The following is a 23,434-nucleotide window of genomic DNA, read 5'->3' as shown; positions in this document are numbered from 1 at the left end:
TGCGAGAGTTTATCTTCCATAACCGCATCTTCTCCAAAGTTAAAGTTTACACTCACACTTTGCACAGGGAAAACTGTGGCAGAAGAGTCTTGTGGGGGAAATAATACATGCAAACCACCAACCCTACATGGTGTCCTGAAAGTGACTTTCTTTCCCCCAAGTTTGGCAAAGGCATAACCTGAGTCTGGTTGGACGGTGTTCGTTGCCCTCGCTGGTTGGGGTGGTTAGGTTTAGGCACGAGGTGTGAGATTTGGGTAATACTAACAGTCTCAGTCCTCACACACCTAACAAACACAACCAACGAAAGCAAGGAGTGCTCACCAATCAGAATCAGAGTAGAGCAGGTCATGATTTCACCACGCTGGAAGAGGAAAAAAAAGCCAGCCTGAAAAAGGGGGAAAGAAAAACAACATTATTAATGCATTATGATTATAATTACTAAGCTGTAGACATGGGAGGAAACTGGAGCGAGCTCAGAACATGAGATCTACACACAGAAAGGTCTGAACCAGAAACCTGTCTGTGAGGCATCAGCTAATGTGTTGCACCATCCTAAACATACATATAGAGGGTATTTTACATGGTAATACCACAGCAGTATAAAGTGCTGTGTGGTGCACATGTTGAATTGAATAGTTTCATGACTTTAACGCTAAAATTAATTTTCCAAATTGAAAATCACGATCAGACATCAGCCTTGTGTCGCTTATGACAGCAAATTTCTGTGGGTGTCTCAAGTGTCCAAAGAAACATGATTAGCATATTGCCAGATTTCCCAGCATGCATTGTTTGCGTTAAAACCCACTGACAGGTGAAGTGAATAACATTAATTGTCTTGTTACCATAGCACCTGTCAAGGGGTGAGATATATTAGGGAGCAAATGATCAGTCACTTGTTCAAGGTGATGTAAAATGGAAGATCTTTCAAAAGCCAGATCGTGATGGTTAGCAGTGGTTAGTACCTTCTAAAAGTGGTCCAGGGAGGGACAACCTGGCAAACAGGATCACGATGCATGTGGGGACTGAAGTCCAGCCTGTCTGGTCTGATCTCACACAAGAGATACTGTGGCACTAATTGCTGAAAAAGTTAATGCTGGCTCTGATATAAAGGTGTCAGAACACACAGTGCAGCGTAGCTTGCTGTGTATGGAGCTGTGTAATCATGGTAGATGTAGCCAATGGAGCGACAGAAGAGGCCGGCCTGGTGTCGACAAGTTGACTTCGCTCCCAAATTTCCCGGATCTCAATCTGATCAAGCATCTTTGCATCTGTGCAGCCTCAACATCACAACTTAAAGAAACAGTGTGCAGGATTTAGTTGCATCTGGTGGTGAGGCAGATTGCAAACACCTCCTTCTCACTGTCCTGTTCCAGGGGTGTAGGAGAACCTACACTGGTCGCCAAACTCACCCAGAACACCAAATGCAGATATACAGAGCCAGTCTTGGTTTGTCCTTTCTACTGCATGGAGGTGCAACATGACATGACTCCATTAGAGGACTGACGCCCTCTGTAGATAAAGGGTCATGAAAAATCAAGGATTCTTACTTTTAGGTGCTTATACAATAATTAAAGCATTATTCTAAATATTATATTAAATTTCTGCCAGTAAAACCCCCATAAATCCTACACATTGTACCAGATACCACGAGACTCACTCAGAGGTCCTGTGGAGTCCATGTCTTGATGGGTCAGAGCTGTTTTGGTGGCATGAGGGGCAGGTGGTTTTGATGCTGTGACAGACTGTTGTATATTTAACGGACATAAGAGTGGAATCGGCGAATTTCCAAACCTGCTGAACTATATCATGAAGAAACACACCCTCCCTTGGAACCTGAGGCACTGCGTACTGAACGCCGTTTCAGCAGGATCATCGGTGGTTCCCCACGGACGAGGAACGAGGACATGAATCCACCAGTTTCCAGTCAAACACAGAAGAAGAAAGCTGCTTCCAGGTGGGAGTATGAAATTTATTTGCATTGGTAGGTGAAGGAGAGATTGTCAGGTGATCTTTTCTGTTTATTTTTGTTCTGTTTTTTTTTGTTAATCTAAGAACACACTGTTCTGCACACTGGTGATATACCTGAGCTTGGCAGTCTGGCCAACAGAAGACAAACTTTTACACAAGCTTTCCAGAGTCGAGACACACACAGTGACAACATGCTCATCATGAAAGGCTTCTTCTTCTCTGTACAAAACAATAGAAAACAAACTGGTTTAAGGCAAACTTTTACTAGTAACAATGAGAGAGTTGACCTGACATCAGTCACTATATGCACATGAGCTGTTGATGCTGTTATCTCACAGAGTTGTTATGAAAAGTTGTTCAGTCGTGGGTTTCAGGTTTGTGGGTTATACAAAGAATCTCCAGCTATAGTACAAACTGTACAGCAGTATAGTACACATGCAGATTAGGGCATCAGTTCATTTCCCATTTTCTCCTGAAACACCCCGTGTGAACAGACATGACTGTACAGAGATATCCACTGAAGAAAATAAACAACAAACAAAAAAAATCTAAATGGGACATTCTAGGAGCGACTGTTGTCAGTTAACACTGTTCTTTAATAAATCATGTACCTCAAAATTTATTTACCCAGTGAGATCTGATAAATTAAGGCTCAGTTCACACAAATCACAAACATAATATCCCCAGTTAGTATCCGACAACGCAGATGTCCACTGAGATTTCTTCCTTCAAAATAAAACAGGTAGGTGTAATTTATTGGATTAATTTGTGGTGCTCAAAGTTTTGGAAAGTTACATTTGAAAAATTTAACAGCAGGGTCTTTTCAGAAACAATTTCATGTAAAATTACAGCTTTATTCACGTTTAATTATGTTTATTTCTTAAAATACTGTGACAAATCTTGAACAACTTTATTTAATTTCATTATTTGTTTCACTTTATTCAACTTTCTTCTCATTTAATTTTTTTCTTTAACTTTATATTACCTTTTCCTCAAACTATTAGGACTTTATTCTTAAAATATTACATCTTTTTTTGTAAGATTACTTCATTCTCATTTTGTAGAAACTTTATAGATTTCTTTTGTCAAATTGGCAGTGTGCCTTTTCCAAAACAATTGTTGCTTCTTTCACAATAAAATCACATTATTCTCAAAACACCGGAACATTTGTCTTACCTTATCTTTGTACCTCTTTTATTCATTTAGATTTTTTCCTCAAAAATTACATCTTCACTTGCATAATATTTTGACTATTTTGTAACTATGCTCTCATGATGATGTTTCTTTGCAATGTTTAATATTGATTTTATTGGGAAAACATTAAATTTGTTTTCTCTCAAGCAGTGAACCTATTTAGAACTTTATTTTCACTACCGTTTCAAAATATTAAAACCATATCCGTTACCACTTCAGTACTTTTTTCTCACAAATTCCAACTTTGTACACAACTTTGTTTTGCTTTAAACAACATAAATTCTATATATTTTTACATCTTTATTCCATAAATCTCATAATAATGTTTAAGAGCACTAATATTCCATTTTAAAGGACCAGTGTGTCAGATTAAGTGGCATCTAGTGGTGAGTTTGCAGATTGCAAACACCTTCCTTCTCTCCCAATAAATCCATGTAACACACTGGACCTTTAAAGTACCACGAGGCATTCGATGATAAATGTGTTTGTGATTTAAGTGAAGTGACCCTTTAAAGCCTTATTTCTACGCATCACACCAACTTCTTTCTCATTTTTTTTCTCAGCAACAGTCAGATTAACTGTGGTTTACGACCTGAACTCATCCAGTTTAGACGATGACGCTGCTCTAAAGCTGTTGCACATTAAAGACTCTCACTACAGTCGACACTTTGTGGATCTTCGACATTTTAAACAAACTGTAGTGATGTAGTTAAGTATCTGTCGATGGAACTGTCTGACAAAACATAAATATAACAGGCACAATATGCAAAAGCAACAAACTGATCTCCGTTGTTAAGCACAAACATGTTCTCACATTAATACAGGCCGTCACTACAGGTTCTCCTCAGAAGCAGCAACATCAAACACCCACTCAGCATGAGGCGGTCTAACAGTGTAACATGATGTTGGTAGACGTGGAGGCGGAGTGAGCAGCAGCCACTTCAAATTAACAGGTTTTTATTAACTGTCAGGAACAAAAGTTTGATCCGATTCTCGTCAGTCACCACCTTAAAAACTGTGATGTCATCGTGTGACCTCATCGCCCACACATTCAGCCCACGTGCACCTGTTCAGCATCAGCAGGTATGTTTTTTTTTTTTTTTGGCGGGGGGAGAAACATAATGTCGACCAGGTTATGTTATTAATGAACAAATGTTCAAAACAGTGATTCATCCACCGGCAGCACAGGAAGGAGTGTGACATTCACATAAATAACCGTCATGGTGGCAGGTAGTCGTTCATTTTAGAGGAGAAGTCTGGTTACTGTCAACAAATCCCATCAGTTAGACTGAAACCAACGAGCACAACAAGTGTATTCAAAGTCTGACATCTTAATTCGCTGTGCCACTACAGCAGCATGTTACTGTCACACCAGAAAAAGAAAGTATGATGTTATAACAAGATATTTTCATGTTATTATGGCATAAAACTTAGTACATTACTATGTACCATTTATCTTTTTAATAATGTGATATTTTAAACATTAGTTATCAGTTTATAACATGAAACCTTTCATATTTAAACGAGATAAAAAGTATATTATTAGAACGAGAAAAGTTTCTTGCTATAACATAAGTTTGTATTTCATAATGACATGAAACATATCTTGTTAAAACATCAGTTATAACATTATAGTGATCTATTTTTCCTTTTCGGGCGCAGCAACAATACGCTTCTGTACTGCCACAGAGCTCCTTTGTTGGCAAAAAAAACTGCTAAAAACACATCAATGAGCAACACTGTTGTTGTTCCTTCATTACCATGAAAACACACACACACACACACACACACACACACACACACACACACACACACACACACACACACACACACACACACACACACACACACTTTGCTGCCGGGAAAACTCAATAGAACACAAAAGATGGATTAATCCACCACTGAAAATAGTCTCCAACAAATGTACTATTTCCTCCTGTTTGTGTAACACTTGCTAAAAACTACAGCGACCAGCTGTTCGGGGAAATTATTGTTTCTAAAGACTTACATCAGGAGTAGGAACCAATGAGTTTGAGGCAGAGTGCAAAAGCCAGAGAAGGGAAGTCAAAAAATGAGCGAGACAACCAACACATCGTTGGTTTTCATGGGATTTGTTGACAATAAGAAAACTATAGAAAAATAAAATCACGCAGAAACAATAACGAAAGGTGACAGAAAGCATAATGACGGCTGGTGGAGTGATCTGGAACTATGATCTGATCTGAGCACTTATTCTTAACAGCCACAGTCAGGAGGAACCAGGACAGACGTGTTCACATTAAGCTGCCTCACTTTAAAACATCTTGAGCTTATTGTTTGAATCAACTGCAAAACGCTGAAAAACGTCAGGCCTTGCATTACATTATTGACCTTAGAGCTGACGTACCTTTCATCCGCATAGCTTTTTAAAAGTATAGTTCAGATTTTTCAAGTGGGGCTGAATGAGGTATTTATGTATTTGATGTCTAAAGTAGATGGTGGTCTGCACACCCCAAATTTGGAGAAGCAGCAGGAGTACCGGTGTATGAAGCTAACCAATGCACTACTATGGACAGGGTCAGGAACTAAATGTATTTTAGCCACTTTCAGTTTGAATGTATATTTAAAATATTTTCACCACTTTATCTTGCCATCAGACAGCCTTTTTTGATGGGAAACCGCCGTTACTTTGCTTTCGCCAATGCAACCAGACTCATTTGATGAAACCAGCAATTTTAACTGGCAGAACACAGGAGTTGCTGGTCTACCGCTGCCTCGATCTGTTAGTTTTTTTGCATTAATGTGTGACTTTGGTGAATTCACACAATAACACACACAAACTGACTGATCAAGGCAGCCATAGACCAGCAACTCCCACATTGTGTGAGGTAAAATGACAGTTTTTGCAAATGGAGTCTGGTTGGATGAAGAGAGTGATACTCTGAAAAAGGCTGCCAGATGTTAAGGTAGAGTGCTGAAAATATTCTAAATATAGTGTACACTTAAACTTGATTTTTTTTACCTCCAACCTGAGGCGTGTCGACACATATTTACTGTAGTTAACACACTGACTCTGGATAATTATTACTTATTATTAATTATTATTACTCATGCAACCCCAGTTCAAATAATCCAAAATATCCTTTTAATGCAAGTAAGTGGACTTTTCAGTTTAGATATGTTTGTTACATGTAACAAAACCTGATTGTAGTTTTTCTGTCTTCCCCTCTTGTGCATGACGTGTTCATATCTATTTACAATAAAAAAATAAAATGTAGAAGAAGCCTAACTCTGTGAAACATTAATCAAACTATAAACGTCATAATGAATATATTACTGAATAAATTTTATATGACAATAAATATACATAAAATCCCAACCCAGAAGTGAATAGTGCCCCAAAAAAATCCCACGTGTACTTCAACCGAGTGGTTTCACTTAACAAACTAAATGAAAAACATTGGCAGTGAATATTTTGCAGAAGAACATTCGGATATGTAACAAAAAACCATAATAAAGTCGACATTATGTTTCCTCCAAAACCGCATTTTGCTGATGTGGGACAGTTGCACAGCTTTGTGTAATGTGCGGGAGATAAAGTTGTTTTCAAATCATATACATGAAGGAAAGATTTATAAATGTGTCAAAGCAGGATTTTTAACTTAAAAGAGAAGCACAGACACCGTAACAGTTTGGTATTTACAATAGCAAAAGGTAAAGTTATGCAAATATTACAAAAATTATAATCATGAAAGCAAAGAGTTTGATTCATATCCTATACATTTTCTTTGCACAAGAACAGTTAAAACACACGTAAGTTTCTCTCGTTGAACATACTGAGTAGCACCTGTACTCTCCTGAAATATTTGTAACCATGAGTTTGTCAGAAGGAGACTCTTATTACTGGGGCAGAAGATGAAACTGGTGACAAATTCAATTCTGCACTGGTGAAAAAGAAACAATGACAGTAATACTCCAGTATCTTAATATATATTATTTGTCCTCACATTCAGTTGGCAGAAGCACATACTTTACACCACGTCATCCCCTGCATCTCTACGTGGAAAACAGAGGGAAGAAAAGATGAGTGCGACTAACAGGAGGGGACAGAGTCAGTAATGGCCGGCGTGTCCTCAGTGAGGAGCTGAACTGAGCACTGAACAAGGCTTGATTTTGAAAACGAAAATGTGAAGATGGCAGGCAATCTGGTTGCAAACACTGACACAGTAACGCACCAAGTCAAAAAAGGAAATGATCTGCAGGAGAGAAAGAAACACTGTCACGATTTTTTGAAGCAGGGAAATAGGAGCTTCACACACTGTGGAAACACATTACTGACAGGAAAAGAACAAAAACTGATGAAAAGTTTAAGTAAAAAAAAAAAAAATTAGTCAATGGTGTTACTTTCAATAGGTTAAACTTTTTAAGACCGTTTTTAAGACCATTATGAACAATTTAAGACTCATTTCACATCTACACTTGCAAAAAGCATCAAGGAAAGATATGAAGGAAAATTAGAGTCCATGTTGATTTTGGTTAATAGTTATTACAGCATGATCAAAATAATTTTTTCTCACTTCTAAAAGTGAGACTGACAATAATGCAACTTTATAAAAATGTTAACCAATAATAATAATCCAATCAGTTTTGTCAAAACTCATCTAATACATTTTTATTGCCTAATATTCATATTAAGTGATTTAATACCTTTTAAAGTCTTGCAGGAACCCTGTCCCTCATAATTTTGTTATAGGTAAAACTGTCACACTTTCATAATTCTCTCTCTTAATTCTGATTTGCCATCTCATAGTTGAAACTTATAAAATGACACTTGATGTCATAATTATGACTTTTTAAATTTTATAATGACTTTCAGTCTCAATGCTGTTAGTATCGTTGTAGTATTTAGTATTTCGTAATTTTGATCTAATATTTTAATCACATTATTTTAACTCATTACCTCATGATTGTGACCTCTAGTAGTTTCATAACTTAGTAATTCATAATTCTGATCGTAATTGTACTATGAGTACCCCGAGAAATCTCATGTTTAGCATGTCAACCATTTAAAGTACATTTAAAGTACTTACCAACGCAATCCACAGCACCAGGTACTCATCAATAAAACTATTGAAATACTGATCCAGGAACAGTAGTCCTGGCCCCAGGAAGGCTAAATCGTGGAGATGCATCTCACTTTTTGTCATATGTGCTACCTGCAGGGAAAAAAAAGACACAATCAGCATCAAACAACACAAATGTTTAAATATCTTTGCACTAAAATCCCAAAATGTACCTTTTGACACTGCGTAACAAGTGTATTTTGTTTTTAGCTCATCTTATATTTTAATTTTTAAGTTTTTAATATGATGTTTTTTAGTGTTGAATGTTGCCTCATCTGTGAGTTCAAGTCTAGTTTCTATCAACTTTCATTGTGATAACAATAAAATCACCTCAACTAAAACGCTTGATAACAACTGTGGTAAAAACAGGAGGTCAAGATTAAACTGAAAATAAACGGTGCAAAACAGTTCAAACATCAACAGGTGAAATTAGAGAAAGCAAACAGACTTTTTGTTGTCCTTTTCTGGATGTTAAACTGCCTTCATTAACTAGTCACTTTGTCAACAGTCTCATATTTTCTTTGATATGAACTTTGAATTTTGTGCTTAATTGCAGCTTATATTCTATTGGCAACAAGTTTACAAGTTTTTTCCAAAATTCGAGCCAGCTAAAACTAAACAGGTAAGTAAGCTTTGGGTTTTGTTTGTGTTTTTTTCCTCTTTTGATAGTGCTAGGCTAACAATTTCCCTCTGCTTTCAGTATCTGTACTGAGCTACACTGAACACATCATTCCTGCACCAGATGCAAAGAGATGAAACCCAAATATTTCAGAATGCTCCTTTAAGTTTTTACTTTTACTATCTGAGTATTAGCACTCAGGAGGAAAATTTAGGTCTTGGTTATGAGCTTATGGTTACGAACATCTGCCCTTTTCCAGGATAAACCACAAGAACAAAAAGTAGGTTTGACTTACAACTAATTTATTGGTGATTTTGGCCGAGACGAAGCCAAACGCCAGGATATAAAGACACGGATGTTTCTCAAAGAGCTGGACAGCAGACTTCTTGTATATCATCATCGCCAAAATTATAACCGAACCAATATGTAAGACTGGAGACAGGACGCTGGTTCCCTGAGGACAGAGACAAGAACACAGTAAAGACAAAGATGTTTAATGCCAGTAGGAACAAACAGTAGAGACAGACTGCCAGAATCTGTAGTTTGAACTGACGCTGGTGGAACAACAATTTACTTATTCTCTTCCAAAACTTCAAGCTGCTCGTGTTTGTGCCAAAAGCGTTATAAACAAAAAACTAACTTATCAGGAGAAACGCTGAAGTTTCCAGACTTACTGCTATTGTGGATCCGTTTTTGCCCACACCTCCTGTAAAAATAACTCTGAAGTAATTGGTGCAGGAGAAGATGGCTCCTAAAAAAGTGCAGATGGCGGGAACCATTTTCATCTGGATATTTAGGATCGGAATCTGGGAATCAAGACAGTAAAACACTTAAATTAAAGAAAGATAACGAGACGCAGACGTTAGCATCAAAGGATCTGTTGATCGTACGATAATTTTCCATCTATTTTTGTAAATTTGTGAGTACATTCACCTTTACATCCACAATGAAAGCATCATGAGTAATGTTAGAGAATGGTAAAAGCACTCAGTGAGATCTTTGTATTTCTGGTAACAATTATAGTAACACAGTCACAACAACAATGTTAAAGCAGCATTTTAAGTACCAACATAAACATCATTATGTAATTATCACATCATCATTCATCTCAATTGCTAAGAATTAGAACCGATCACAATTACCAGTGACTGCCAAAAAGCAGATCCTCCCACGGCGGCCAGCAAATACATGATTATTATGAAGATTTGCACCTCAGTCACATCAATGCTGAGTGGGAGGAGAAAGCAGAGAGTTGACAGTGAGGATTAGTGACGTCTACCAGTGCACAGTCATCCTACAGCCCTCTTCCACAACACACTGCTGGACATGGAGCTGGTGGGACACTGCAGTATTCACCTGCCCCACACATTTAATCTGGAGGTTAAAGATTCAAGTGGAAAGCTGCTGCGTTAAAGATGCAATCAGTGATATTTCAATGACTCTTTTAACAAAAAGCACTCTGCTCTTGTCATCGCTGTGAGGCAACCAGAGTAAAGATGCACCGATCGATTGGCCAGTGATCAGAATCAAGCAGTTTTCAATTTGATCAGAGATTAGGAGTGACCAGCTGGTCAGTGGCAGATATCCAACTCTATGTCAGTCAGATTTACATGCATGCACCGCACAGTGGTTCATGTTATGTGCACAGTGACACAGAATGTAACGTCACAGCCACAACACGCACACTAACACGTCTGAGTAAAGAGGAGTGATAGACTCCAAGACCAGAATAAAGAGGAGTTGGGGAAAAAGAGGGAAAGTAGAAGAGGACATGAGTAAAGAGGGCATGAAAGTGTGAAGTAAGGAAGAGAGAAGGAAAGGTGGAAAATGGAAAAGGTAGAGAGGGAGAGAGAAAAGAGGACAAGGTCTGGCAGAAACCTGGAGCACTTTTTGAGAAAATGTAAATGTTATTTAATAGTCAGTGTTTTATTATTAACATATTATTTAATCTTCCATTAAAGTTAGTGTTTATACTGTATATATGAAATCAGAATGGGCAGATAAAACTTTTGAAAAAAAATCTGACTTGGCCAAGAAAATTGCAATCAGTGCATCTCTAAACCAGGAGACTCCAGACTTCCTTTGCTAAGAAAGTGTTCCAGCAGCTAACTTCCTGTAAAAGCCTAAGTTTGCCATTTTTACATTTCTGTTTGTGTAGGGATTAAACAAACAACATACAACGTTTTAAATAGTGAGCTTCAGAGGTGTTGGTAGGTGTACGTTTGAACAACCCCAGCAGTTTCCTTCTGCTTTTGGTCTTCATGCTCAGACAGGCTAACCACATCCTGACTCCAGATCTGTACTGAACACGAGATTGATTTCCATCTGAACACCCCGCTGTCAGACAGACAGAGAATAAGTTTTTATTGGCTGATAGTTTATTGGCCTTCAAATTTTCCTAAGGTAAATTGTATTGTATGACCAACAGTCAAAAGCCTGAATTTATTCAGTTTACAATGATATAAAACAGAAAAGAGGAGAGGGGCAACCCAGCATGATGATATATGTTAGATTCGCACAGTGTCTTATTCACTAACATTTCACAAACTCTAATCAGGTGTCTCATCGTACCAAATCGTACCTCATGAAACAGTAGACTGATCTTCAAAGTTTCAATACAATACTTATCAGTTTTAAACTACCATTCCCTGCTGGCTGAAGTCACCTGTGTCAGTCTGAGATGGATATTTGTCAAGTTCTAATTTAGTAATGTCAAGTTAAGTCAAATCCCAGCAAGAGTTTCGGCAGAGATCATGCAGTTAGTTTCTTTTAGGTGATGTTACTGAAGAGCTGTATTTTTACTGAGTGCACCTTTAAGCAGACCAGGCAGTGAATTTAAATTCTCTCATTGTGACTCCATGGAGGTCAGCAGTCACTGTGGAAGGAGACGGCAGTGAGCCATGCAGCAACAGCCAGGAGGTTTACCATCATGTTCCACAGACAGGGACCCACAGTGGCTGTGAGCATCTGTAATCCTGCTAGACAGAGCTGCACCTCTGTTATGTCAAATCTACACACAGAATACATCCACATTTACTCCACTTCACCTGCACATCTAACCACTCTATTAGAGTATTATTCGCTCAATGTCCTTCTTTTCCAGCACCTCATTGTTGTCATGCTTCTCATCTGTTTTGTAAACTTTACAGGTCAGAGAATTTACTACATACTTGTTTGACTTTCTAAATGCTGAGTGAATGAATGAATAAGTGCAAGATGAAGTGCTGGTTAACCAGAGTCAGACTGTGGGAGAATTTACTGTCTTAACCACTTCAACAAAAAACAAAGCAAAAGAAGAAAGAATTAAGACAAATCAAGAAAAGACCTTCAACAGATTATTGAGAGGCATACAGCTGTGAATGCTTGGCAGCTGTGATGCTGTTGGTCCACCTCAGGTGGACATAAAGGTGACTGTGTAAGAACAATCCTGGACGGGTCCTGTGTTTGAAGCGTATTGGAATGTCTCATGATTTGTCCCTTATGCAAGAATGTTTTGGAATAAATGGATGAACTGTAATGTGAACTGTCCAGATCACCAAGGTTATGTCTCATTGGGGTCAAAAAACTGTTAAATAAATTTTCTTTTAGATTATTAAAAGTCTTAATAATCTGTACTTGTTTGATTCTACTGAGTTGGAAAGAGTATGGAGCTATATTGGGGTCAAAAGTTTTGAACTTGAAAAAATAAAATTTGAAACTGAAAATTCAAGTTTTGATCTTGAATTTTGAAAAATACATTAGCGTATTCAAAATAAAAATAAGTGCACAAAAATTTTTTTCAGGTTAAATATAATTATGATTCACTCTGGTAATTCTTTTGAATAAATTATTAATGTTCATTTTTCACTTTCATATGTTTTGATGTTTGAGATCTTATTTTTTTCAGATTCAAATCTTATTTTTTACAGTTTCAAAAAAATTTTTTTCAGTTTCAGATCTTTATTTTTCAGGTTCAGATCTTTTCTTTTCAGTTTCAGACTTTTGACCCGAATTTCGCGTGGGGGGCGTGGCATCAACTGAGAGGGGTGTGGAATGATGACAGACAGCTTAACAAAAAGGCTGGGGACCTTCCCCTATCACGTTGCCTTCAGGGAACGTAGGAACTAAAACAATTCAACTCAACACTTCATGTAGGCTACACCAGGTGATTGGCAGTGAAAAAACTGATGTCAGTGACAAACTTCCATTTGCACGGCGTGCAGGAATAAATCTGTTTTAATTTTCTCTGTAGGTCTAAAGCTGCTAATATGTCACTTTATATACGTTTTATATTCTTTAATACGTGGTAGGTTTGTCCAAACATCGCCTTTTTTGAAATTTAATCCGACGTTTTCGGAGATGTGAGATGTGAAAGCTGTTTTAGACAGTACTGAGGACCAACTGCAGAAGCGGGGGGATAAATTATGCCGGATTGTTCACTTCAACAGACACACTTTAATGCTTTCCACGTAGTACTGTGAATGCAGCACAGTGTCCGCTCGTAATGATGGCGTCCGGCTCTGCAGGCCGATCTGCTGGAGCAGCACACAGGTGAGACATGTTCAAAATGAGAGGTCGGTTTGTGACAACATGCAATGTTTCTGGTGTCTTAAGTGGTGAATTGGCAAAGCTGGAAGTTAAGCATAGGGCTAAAGCACTCGCACTGACACCATGCATCTATTTGCGATATAAACTCAGTAGGACTCGCGATCAACAACTAGCCAGAGCCCCGTTTCCCAGAGCCTTCGTAGCGCTACGTGCGTCGTAAGTCTCCCTTAAGGTTGTCCCAACTCTGGGAAACAGCCCATAACCTTAAGGGAGACTTTAAAATACAACTTACGACGCACGTAGCGCTACAAAGGCTCTGGGAAACGGGGCCCAGAGCCATACCAGCTGCGGTTTTGTTTAGCGTTACCATAGCAACCGTTTATCGTGTTCTTGTTTATTTGCATGTCGCTAGCTTTCTTCTTTACACTCATAGTGTCACTCATACACCCACACACTCGCACACACATCCCGTGTCCCCCATTTTGATTTATTATTTGAGGGTTGTTGTTTTTTTTTTTGGTTTGTTTTTCATATTCGTTATGTCACCTGTAACACATAAATAGCAGGGCATCAGATCAGTCTAATTATCTGGTAACCCCATTTGAAGTCCTGACCCAAGGTTGGGAACCACTGCTGTAAGGAGTACACTTCACAAACACTAGCTGATAGCATTAGGCCACATTCATCCTGTAGCATGGATCAACATTTTCCACCGCAGGCTGCTGCATGGTGTCAGTGCGAGTGCTTTAGCCCTATGCTTAACTTCCAGCTTTGCCAATTCACCACTTAAGACACCAGAAACATTGCATGTTGTCACAAACCGACCTCTCATTTTGAACATGTCTCACCTGTGTGCTGCTCCAGCAGATCGGCCTGCAGAGCCGGACGCCATCATTACGAGCGGACACTGTGCTGCATTCACAGTACTACGTGGAAAGCATTAAAGTGTGTCTGTTGAAGTGAACAATCCGGCATAATTTATCCCCCCGCTTCTGCAGTTGGTCCTCAGTACTGTCTAAAACAGCTTTCACATCTCACATCTCCGAAAACGTCGGATTAAATTTCAAAAAAGGCGATGTTTGGACAAACCTACCACGTATTAAAGAATATAAAACGTATATAAAGTGACATATTAGCAGCTTTAGACCTACAGAGAAAATTAAAACAGATTTATTCCTGCACGCCGTGCAAATGGAAGTTTGTCACTGACATCAGTTTTTTCACTGCCAATCACCTTGTGTAGCCTACATGAAGTGTTGAGTTGAATTGTTTTAGTTCCTACGTTCCCTGAAGGCAACGTGATAGGGGAAGGTCCCCAGCCTTTTTGTTAAGCTGTCTGTCATGATTCCACACCCCTCTCAGTTGATGCCACGCCCCCCACGCGAAATTCGGGTCAAAAGTCTGAAACTGAAAAGAAAAGATCTGAACCTGAAAAATAAAGATCTGAAACTGAAAAAATTTTTTTTGAAACTGTAAAAAATAAGATTTGAATCTGAAAAAAATAAGATCTCAAACATCAAAACATATGAAAGTGAAAAATGAAAATTAATAATTTATTCAAAAGAATTACCAGAGTGAATCATAATTATATTTAACCTGAAAAAAATTTTTGTGCACTTATTTTTATTTTGAATACGCTAATGTATTTTTCAAAATTCAAGATCAAAACTTGAATTTTCAGTTTCAAATTTTATTTTTTCAAGTTCAAAACTTTTGACCCCAATATAGCTCCATAAAAGAGCCTCAAACTCCTACACTGAAAACATGGAGGGAACAAATGATGGAAATGGCTGCATGTAAAAAGTTGTTGTTGTTGCTGTTGATTTTCTTAAGACAAAGTTATTCTATAGGGCTTTGTCCTCAGATAACTTTAAACACAGATGCATTTGGAATATTTCTGTTAAATGCAAACAAAGGCTTTTGTAGGAAAACCTTTTGAATTAGTACAGAAACTCAGGTATATATTGGTGGCAGTGATGAAAAATAACACTCAGATCTGCTGAAGACTTAACTCTTGAGATGTGAATAATTTTATATTCTTGCTTTACAAAAAAACACTTTCAAACAACAAAACACAAAGAATAAGAAAACCAAGCAGCTTTCATCGACTCACATGCCGAAGCGCAGCGTTCCTGACACGTATGTCTGCCAGTGGGCACAGTAGAACATGAACATCCCGGCGAAGCAGCAGAAGAACATCCAGTCTGGGTTGGTACCCATCTGCACTGCTATACTGGTTCCCAACACCACAAACACTGCAGACACATAAACACAGATCGTGATAAAAGGACGTCAAGTTTACTGGGACACAGTGAAACAACGACAAACAGGTGAGAAAACTGACCGGTGGAGAGGGAGTCGCAGCCGTGGTCAAACAGCTCGCCCAGCGGAGAGCTGCTATTGGTGCGTCTGGCCTGCTTCCCGTCGATGGCGTCCAATGACTGGTAGATAAACAGACCCACGGCACAGAGCAGGTACGCCCAGAGAGGAGCCTGAAACATTCAAGCATGGGTCACTCACTCTACCTCAAAGCTTGCAAACATGAAGCTGGAAATGATCTTTAGGTTCAGAACATGAGGCGACACAACAAAACAATCAATAAATAGAATTGCGATCCATATACAGAAGAGTTGGAAGTAAAAGAAAGAAAAATCAATACAGCATAGAATCACAATATTTCGCATGGCAATATTCTATCTATCCATGTGTATCTCTCTTTAATGTATCTTCATTACCTTTATATTGTTCAGTGGTTTATCCTTGTTTGATTTATAGTAATATTGTTTGGGTAAATATACACCCCTCTAATCCTCATAAACTTCATTTGCTGCAAAAATTATTTGTAAAATTGGAAACTCTCAAACTAACGAGGCCTCTGCTCTTTCAGTAAATGACATAAATATTAATCAGATATGTGTGTTTATTTACGCATATTTGTTCTTGCCTTTGTGTTTACCATCTTTGTTCTGATTCTCAGGTTCATTCATATAATAATCGACAGGTTGATCATCTTCACTTTCTTATAAAACAAAATGTGGCCTGATTTTTGAAGGAAACTGTCATCACATTTAATTCATGATGTTTAATTATTTCTTGATGTGCATGTATAAATATTATTCCCCCCCTTTCTTCTTTTTAACCGTATTGTTGTTTAAACAATATTTCTCGCTTTAATTGTAAAATTGTTTACATATTTGCCAGTTTTTCTGCTTATTGTGTAAATTTGCTGCCTTTTAGTTGTTGCATTGTCTTGAAGTTATGTTCATTTTTTAATTTTTAAACTTTTGGTACTAGATTTATAAATCCAGTTTCTTTTTCAGTCCACTAGATGGTGCTGAACTTCTTTCAGACGAGGTCAGCAGAGGTCAGGGTCAGGGGGGACTGGTTGGTTTTTATGATGTTTCGGTCAGTCTGTCTGCTTGACAGTCCCATTTTACTGCAATAAATAATGACTCCAGTGAGATGAACAGACTGGATACTTTATGTTATTAGATAAAATAGATGTTGACACAGTTTTTCTTTGGGGACATGATTATCAGTTGGAAAAAGGTAATAAATCACAGTATGTCACAGCAGATGTCATCATAATACCCAATATTCAGCGTAATAATATCATAACATAAGTACCATGATACTATCATATTGTGGGGCCTCTGGTGATTTCCAACTCTAATATATAGTGTATGTGATACTGATGAATAAAGAAAACACTTTCTGGTCAGTCTCTATTAAATTTAAATTATTTATTACAGTACCAGCACCAGGAAACAGACTCCACGCACCCCAGCCTGCGTAGGATCTGCTTAATACAGGCAGGGTCCCTGTCATGATATCAAGCCCAGGCTGCCATGACAACAAGGTCAAGAAGAGGAGCATGTGTGGCTCCTCTTGCTCTTTTTAAACAGCCAAAATCCAGTCATAACCAGTTCTCATTAAGCATATCTCAAGAAACTGAGACACCGCAAGGTCTACTACTTTTTATGATCGGAGAGTCTGACTTTTCTCTCACATCCAAATGTTGCTTTGAGGTGATTTAAAAGTGATTCAGCAATCAAAATTTCAGTAATTTTCTCTCACAGACACCCTATGATAAATCACAGGTTGCTTGACGTTGTGTTGGAGGTCAGTTTTCCCGAACAAGCCCCATTTATAGGCCTGTGACAGTCCCCCATAATCAAATACGCTCAGAGCTGGATGCTGGGAAGTATACACAGCCAAAAACTCAGGGCCCACGACACCCGAGGGGAAACGGTTCAGCCTATTGATAAAACTACTGTCAACTAGAAGGGCACTTAGGGTTCCAAACGCCCTATCTTGCAATGCTAATTAAAGTGAAAAACAATTCATGAATCCACCCCGTGATTCAGGTACATTCCAAAATTGTATGGGTTTTTCCTTGTTACACACTTCCGTCAAGTTTCATGACGATCTGGCGAGTTGTTTTTCCAAGCGGCACTGAAAACCTATCCTCTTCGGCAGAGGTAACGAAGCAGCAATGCAGACGCTCGAGGCAAAAACACTTTCACTTTCATCTCCGCCTGCTCAGTCCAAGTCCATGGCAGAGGATCACACTCAGAAACCCTCCAGAATCCTGACCCACAGCGGCATGCATCAGTCACTGACTCTGTATTATGCACAGGTGAGCTGTTCCAAAAGATTTTATCAGGACCGTAGTGACTATTTTTTTTACTTGAAGCATATTATAATAAATGCCTGTCTGTTTTCTGATCCGCTCCTGTTTTAATTTGCTGAAAATGCTAATTTAACACTTATTAGTCACTATTCTGCTACTCTCACTGTTTCTTTTTAACACAAGTACAGTTTTATTCATTAATTTTTTTTCTTTGCCATTTTTAATCATTCACTGACAAAAATTTCCAGCAGATGTTTCACTTTTAAATCCTCTCAGCAGCTCAAAGTGCATAATCCCTCACTGTTCTGGTAATATTTTAGCTGAAATATTTCAAAGTTTTATGTAAAGTTTTATGGAAGTAGCATATTAAAAAAATGCAAAAAGCAAAGTAGAAGCAACTGGGGTTGATTAATAACGTTCATTAGAACAGTATTTGTGTTAACCTGAATCACAGTGTGTTTAATATGTTGTGACATAAAGTCCATCTAGTATAATGTCTCTGAATGATGACTGACCTGTTCAGTGGCAGTTGGGCAGTAGTAGACGAGTACGAGGGTGGTGAAGACATTGGTGGCGAGGCCGATAATGGTGATGAGGTTTGGGGCGATCCAGGCAGGGACTCGTCCCACCAACCACTCCCAGTAACGCTGCATCAGAGGCTCCAGCAGGGAGCGCCCAGCACTGCTGTACCTGCAGGGACAGACAACAGGTGAGGACCCAAGGACCCCGATGATTTACCAGGAGAAACAAGAAACACTGCTGATGGTGATGACAGAATACTGGAATAATGATTAGAGCTGGGTGATAATAAATATGACTGAATTATTATACTGAAATCATGATTTGAAAAAGTGACATTTTCAAATCGCATGAGCTGCAAATAAGAGCTTGCATAACTGACAGTCTAGCAAGTGACAGTCGAAGCTGACAACCAGTGATTTGATCAGCTACAGTGAAAACTGTCATCTCAGCTGTAGATGATCAGATGAAATTCTGGTAGTTTGCATGAGAAGAAAAAAATAATTTTGTCTTTTGTCTTGTATTTTAATAGCTCTAATTTTTAGCTCTCAGCAAGTTGGAACCTGTACATTCACACACAAAACTTCTGTATAATTTCAGTGTTTGACTAAATAAGGAGAGGTTTTGTCTTTTTGCTGTTCAAAAAAAAACTGACACAAATTGTCCTCTACATGAATAATTTAGGTGGTCACGTTACATCAATTTCAGACAGTTGTTGAATATTAAGGACAGAGAGCTGGCATGAAGAAATGTCACAGTCTCCTGTTAAACTGTTAATCACATGATATCAAAACCTTACACGTTCTGAGTTGAGACCTCCAGGACTCAGAACTGTGAGGAAGATGTTGGCTCAAGCAGCTTTACAGCAGAGCCATCAACAGTTTGAGTGCCGTCAGTCCAACATGAAATCATTGTCAGATTTCATATATCAGCATTTTCTACTTTGACCACAACTGGACAACCATGCAGCAAAAAACATTATACATGACATTTTATGTATTCTCATAATAAATATAAATAAATGTAAAAGGCTGTAAACATGTTTATTTCTGCTGTAAAGTTGGGCATTTTGACACCACCCTCACCAGTCGATGATCCATTAGGAAAAAAAAACAGAAGTAAAAGGGCAACTTTGTTCTTGTTTTACAGGGCCAATGATCAAAACATGTTTCTTGCTCTTGATGGGAAATATTCTCTTTCTCTGTAAATAATAATATAGAGTACAGTGCAGAACTGCTCTATATGAAAGGGGCCCTGAGATGCCCATTATGATTTGGCACAACATCAATAGAACTCAATTATATTCAAGTTGAAACAAGTTAAGTTTGTGAAAATACACGGTCCTGTTTCAAGAGTGCAGACTATTTAAACTACAGGAACTGAGTTTAAGATTCCACTCTGGCAAAACTTGAAGATATCACAAACACCCTTTTCACACAGGAAAGACAGGGAAGACATTTATGATGCATCCACACAACACACACTGAACTCATCCATATGAGACTGCATAACCCTCTGGGCATTTATGTATGGTTCTAAATATATCACTGCTAAACCACAGAATTAGATTAACATGCATGACATTAAATACCTCCATATAAAGCTAAGTTTTGCTTCATTTTGTCTCAGTCTGTTGAACAGAAATCACTGTTACCTGTGCTCCTCCAGTCTCTTGAGCTGGTGTCTGGACAGGGGGGGCGAAGGCAGCTCGATCAGCCGGCGCAACACTCCGGGGGCCAGCCAGCAGGCCGCCTCCATGCCCATGCCCTGCCCAGGGTCCTTGTCCCGGCCAAGGCCTCGGCGAGAACGCAGGCCCCCCCCTTGCTGCTGCCCCGTCGTGCTCATGGAGCCCTGCTGCCTGCTGGTCTGGTCCCCGATGGCTCTGGCTCTGGCTCTGCCTCTGCCACTGTCCTGCCGGAAGGGCTAAAGATCCACAGTGGAGCTGGATCAGGCTGGACAATACCTAGAAATAAAGAAACCAATGTCAAGATTCAAGATTCAAAACATTATTGTCCATTAACAGGCAATAATTTGCCTTTCACTGGTGCATGGCACCGCAAAAAAAACTGCCAACTGTTTTGATAATTCATTAATCATTTCAGGCTGGTTCCAGCTTCTTAACTGAAAGGCTTTGCTGCTTTTCTTTGTAATAAACTTCAGTAAATGAAGAGTCTTTGGGTTTTGGACTGTTGACTGGACAAAAGAAGCAAAATGAAGACATCACTTTTGGCTCTTGGAAATTGTGATGAGCAGTTTTCACATTCTTTTGAGATTTTTTTTATAAACTGAATAATCAATTCATCATGAAGTTACTTAAATACTTTTTGTTTTGTTTTTTAAGTCTATCACCAGTCTGGCTTGATAAATTAAGTGGTAAAAATTCAAAGTGAGGGAATTAAGTTAAAACTAAAGTGGTTAGAGTTAACCTTCTTTCTCCCGGTCTTTATGAAAGATAGACCATTAAAAATGATCAATAATGACCAAAATCAACTGAAATTAAACATTTTTCCAGGTTACATTTTTTCAGCTATATTGCCCAGCCCTTATCACTATATTGCATTGTGAAAACAATCAATCAGAATCAGAAGTGTAAGAAAACACTGACACACTTGAGTATCATAATATGTTTTCTGATATTGTATCAATTCTCAAAAACACTATATCATGATGTTGTGATAGATGCAAAGATTCATAGCCATGGTTAATTTTGTCCTGTTTAAAAGGACTGTAATCTATCTTCACTGTTCTGATTACCCAGATTTTAAGCACATGGTAGTATGTTTTTCAAATATCAATATATTATATTGTTTACAATATCACAATATCATCATCATAAACCTTGTATCATTATACATATCCTATTGCCAGATTCGTGCCACAGCCCCAATATAAATACAGCCTCACAAAACCTATTAACCATTTTACTGCGGCTGCAACTAATGATTATTCTTCTTTTTTTTTTCATTTGTTAATCAATTTGTCATCCTTCGGTTCAAAACTCAACATACGTTTCTATGTTGTTTACAACAACCTAAAAAAGTAAAGCATTAAATCCTCACACTGGAGAAGGTGCAACCAGATAATAGTTGACGTTTTTTCTTGACAAATGACTGACTGGGTTATCTGTTGATCTGCAATCAAAAGGATCAAAGATCAGACCCTGGAGGGGCACCAGGAGAGATCAACCCTCAGGGACCAAAATGTCAGAAACTTCCCTGAACTGTCACACGTGTTGATTACATCCGGATCGCGCTATTACGAAATGACTGTCCTAACAACCTGATACGTATGACATGTTACACTCAGAATAAAATACCAAAGACATCTGAATTAACAGAGTTTAATCAGCTATGTGTTAACACTGCACAAATCAAAGACAGTGTGAAATATCGACTTGATGGACCATATCTGTGTTACTAAACTATTTCTTGTGACTGTCAGCAACACATGAGCTACTGACAACAAACAATCCGCCTCAGCGGTTTGCTAACGCTCCGTAGCAGAGCTACTTGCTGTAAGCTAACTTGACATCAGTACTGCTGAGGTTGAAGATTAGCATTAGCTGCGCTGCTTATAACGTTCGCTCAGTAAGCAGCTACGGAAGACTTGTGTCAGTTTGATAAATTAAAGTTACTGGCTTGCTGTTGGCTTCTTATCACTTCTTCATATTACCATTGCTGAAACTATGATTTCCCATTTAAGATAACGGTTAAATCAGACTATATTACTGACACCTCCCGTGTTGACTGCGGCTAGCTTCGGCTAGCTTGACGAGCTAACCCAGAGACAGCTAGCAAGTTGCTGAACTGACGGATGTAACACGGACTGACCTGGCCGATTAAAGGACGAGAGCCGCGGACAGTCCGAGAGGCTGTGAGGGAGCTTCGGGCCGGCAGACAGAACGCCTCTGTGGGTGGTTAGTTCACAGTTTCTCTCTGTGACTTAATATAATACCGGAGGAACGTTTGCGGCTGTAGGTGGATCGCCACGACCGGTGTCACTGTGGTTGTCACAGCAGGCTAGTTAACGTTAGCCATCACGGAAATCTCGCGAAGCTGTCTGGTGTGTGGGCGGATTCAGCGCCCTGAGTTTTGTCTTGCAGGCAGGCGGAACGAGCAGACGTCATCTTCCTCCTTCGTCACTGATTTCTGGAAGCTTATTCAAGGCTTATTTCTGTTTCCCCACATGTTTTATTATTTACATCACCATTCATTTTCTCAATTCAGTTTAATTAGATATGATAAGATAGAACTAATCCATAAGGAAATTCTTGTGCCAGATTTCTCCAAAATTACAGTGACACACTAACAATAATAGAGTTTCAAATAAGTGAAATACAACATAAAATATATTGTAAAAAGTGTATAAGGAGTAATTCAATTCACTTCGATTTTATTTGCATTGCGCCAAATCGTGTGTAAAGTTTTCTCAGGACACTTTTCACACAGAGCAGGCCCTGTGCTCTTTATAAACCCAGTTGTTCCCACCAAGTGCAAACACTGAGGCAACTGGGTTTGGAAAAATATCCTTTAAACAGCAGATCCAGGCTCTTTATTAAGATTCAAAGTAATGGTAATGGTAGCAGTAGTAATAATAATACTGACAATTATTGTAACATTGATTGCAAGAGTAGTAATACAAATTTTACTAACACCACCAATAGTAATGAAAAAAAATCAAAATCTTACTTAAGTAAAAGTACAAAAGTAGTAGTATTTAAATATAGTGAAAGCACTAAGACTGCAAATATTCCTTACACAAAATGGCCCATTTCAGAATCCATTTCAGAATAATATGTAAAATTATAGGATTATAATTAGTGAAATAGACCTTTTTCAGTGGGAGCCTTATTTATATGAAAAAGTGGGTCTG

General features: G+C 38.5%; 1 protein-coding gene across 2 annotated transcripts; it reads right to left on the bottom strand.

Annotated features, from left to right (window-relative positions):
• Positions 1-6,474: 6,474 nt before the first annotated feature.
• cept1b (choline/ethanolamine phosphotransferase 1b) lies at positions 6,475-22,608 on the bottom strand. Of its 2 annotated transcripts, none has more exons than XM_084739817.1 (10): positions 22,393-22,608; positions 20,217-20,525; positions 18,559-18,733; positions 15,755-15,902; positions 15,524-15,665; positions 11,809-11,893; positions 9,558-9,689; positions 9,179-9,337; positions 8,232-8,357; positions 6,475-7,397 (listed from the first exon to the last, which is right to left on the bottom strand). In XM_084739817.1, exons 2-10 carry the CDS (start codon positions 20,405-20,407, stop codon positions 7,275-7,277), a joined length of 1,281 nt encoding a protein of 426 aa, XP_084595943.1. In that variant the 5' UTR covers positions 20,408-20,525; positions 22,393-22,608; the 3' UTR covers positions 6,475-7,274. The 2 variants fall into 2 exon arrangements, with proteins under 2 accessions (XP_084595943.1, XP_084595935.1); XM_084739809.1 differs by lacking the exon at positions 11,809-11,893 and adding an exon at positions 10,026-10,110.
• Between the last annotated feature and the right edge of the window lie 826 nt (positions 22,609-23,434).

The sequence above is a fragment of the Lutjanus erythropterus genome, chromosome 2, assembly GCF_056507025.1.
Source record: "Lutjanus erythropterus isolate fLutEry1 chromosome 2, fLutEry1.hap2, whole genome shotgun sequence".
Lineage (NCBI taxonomy): Eukaryota > Metazoa > Chordata > Actinopteri > Lutjaniformes > Lutjanidae > Lutjanus > Lutjanus erythropterus.
This window is presented reverse-complemented; position numbering and strand designations above follow the sequence as displayed.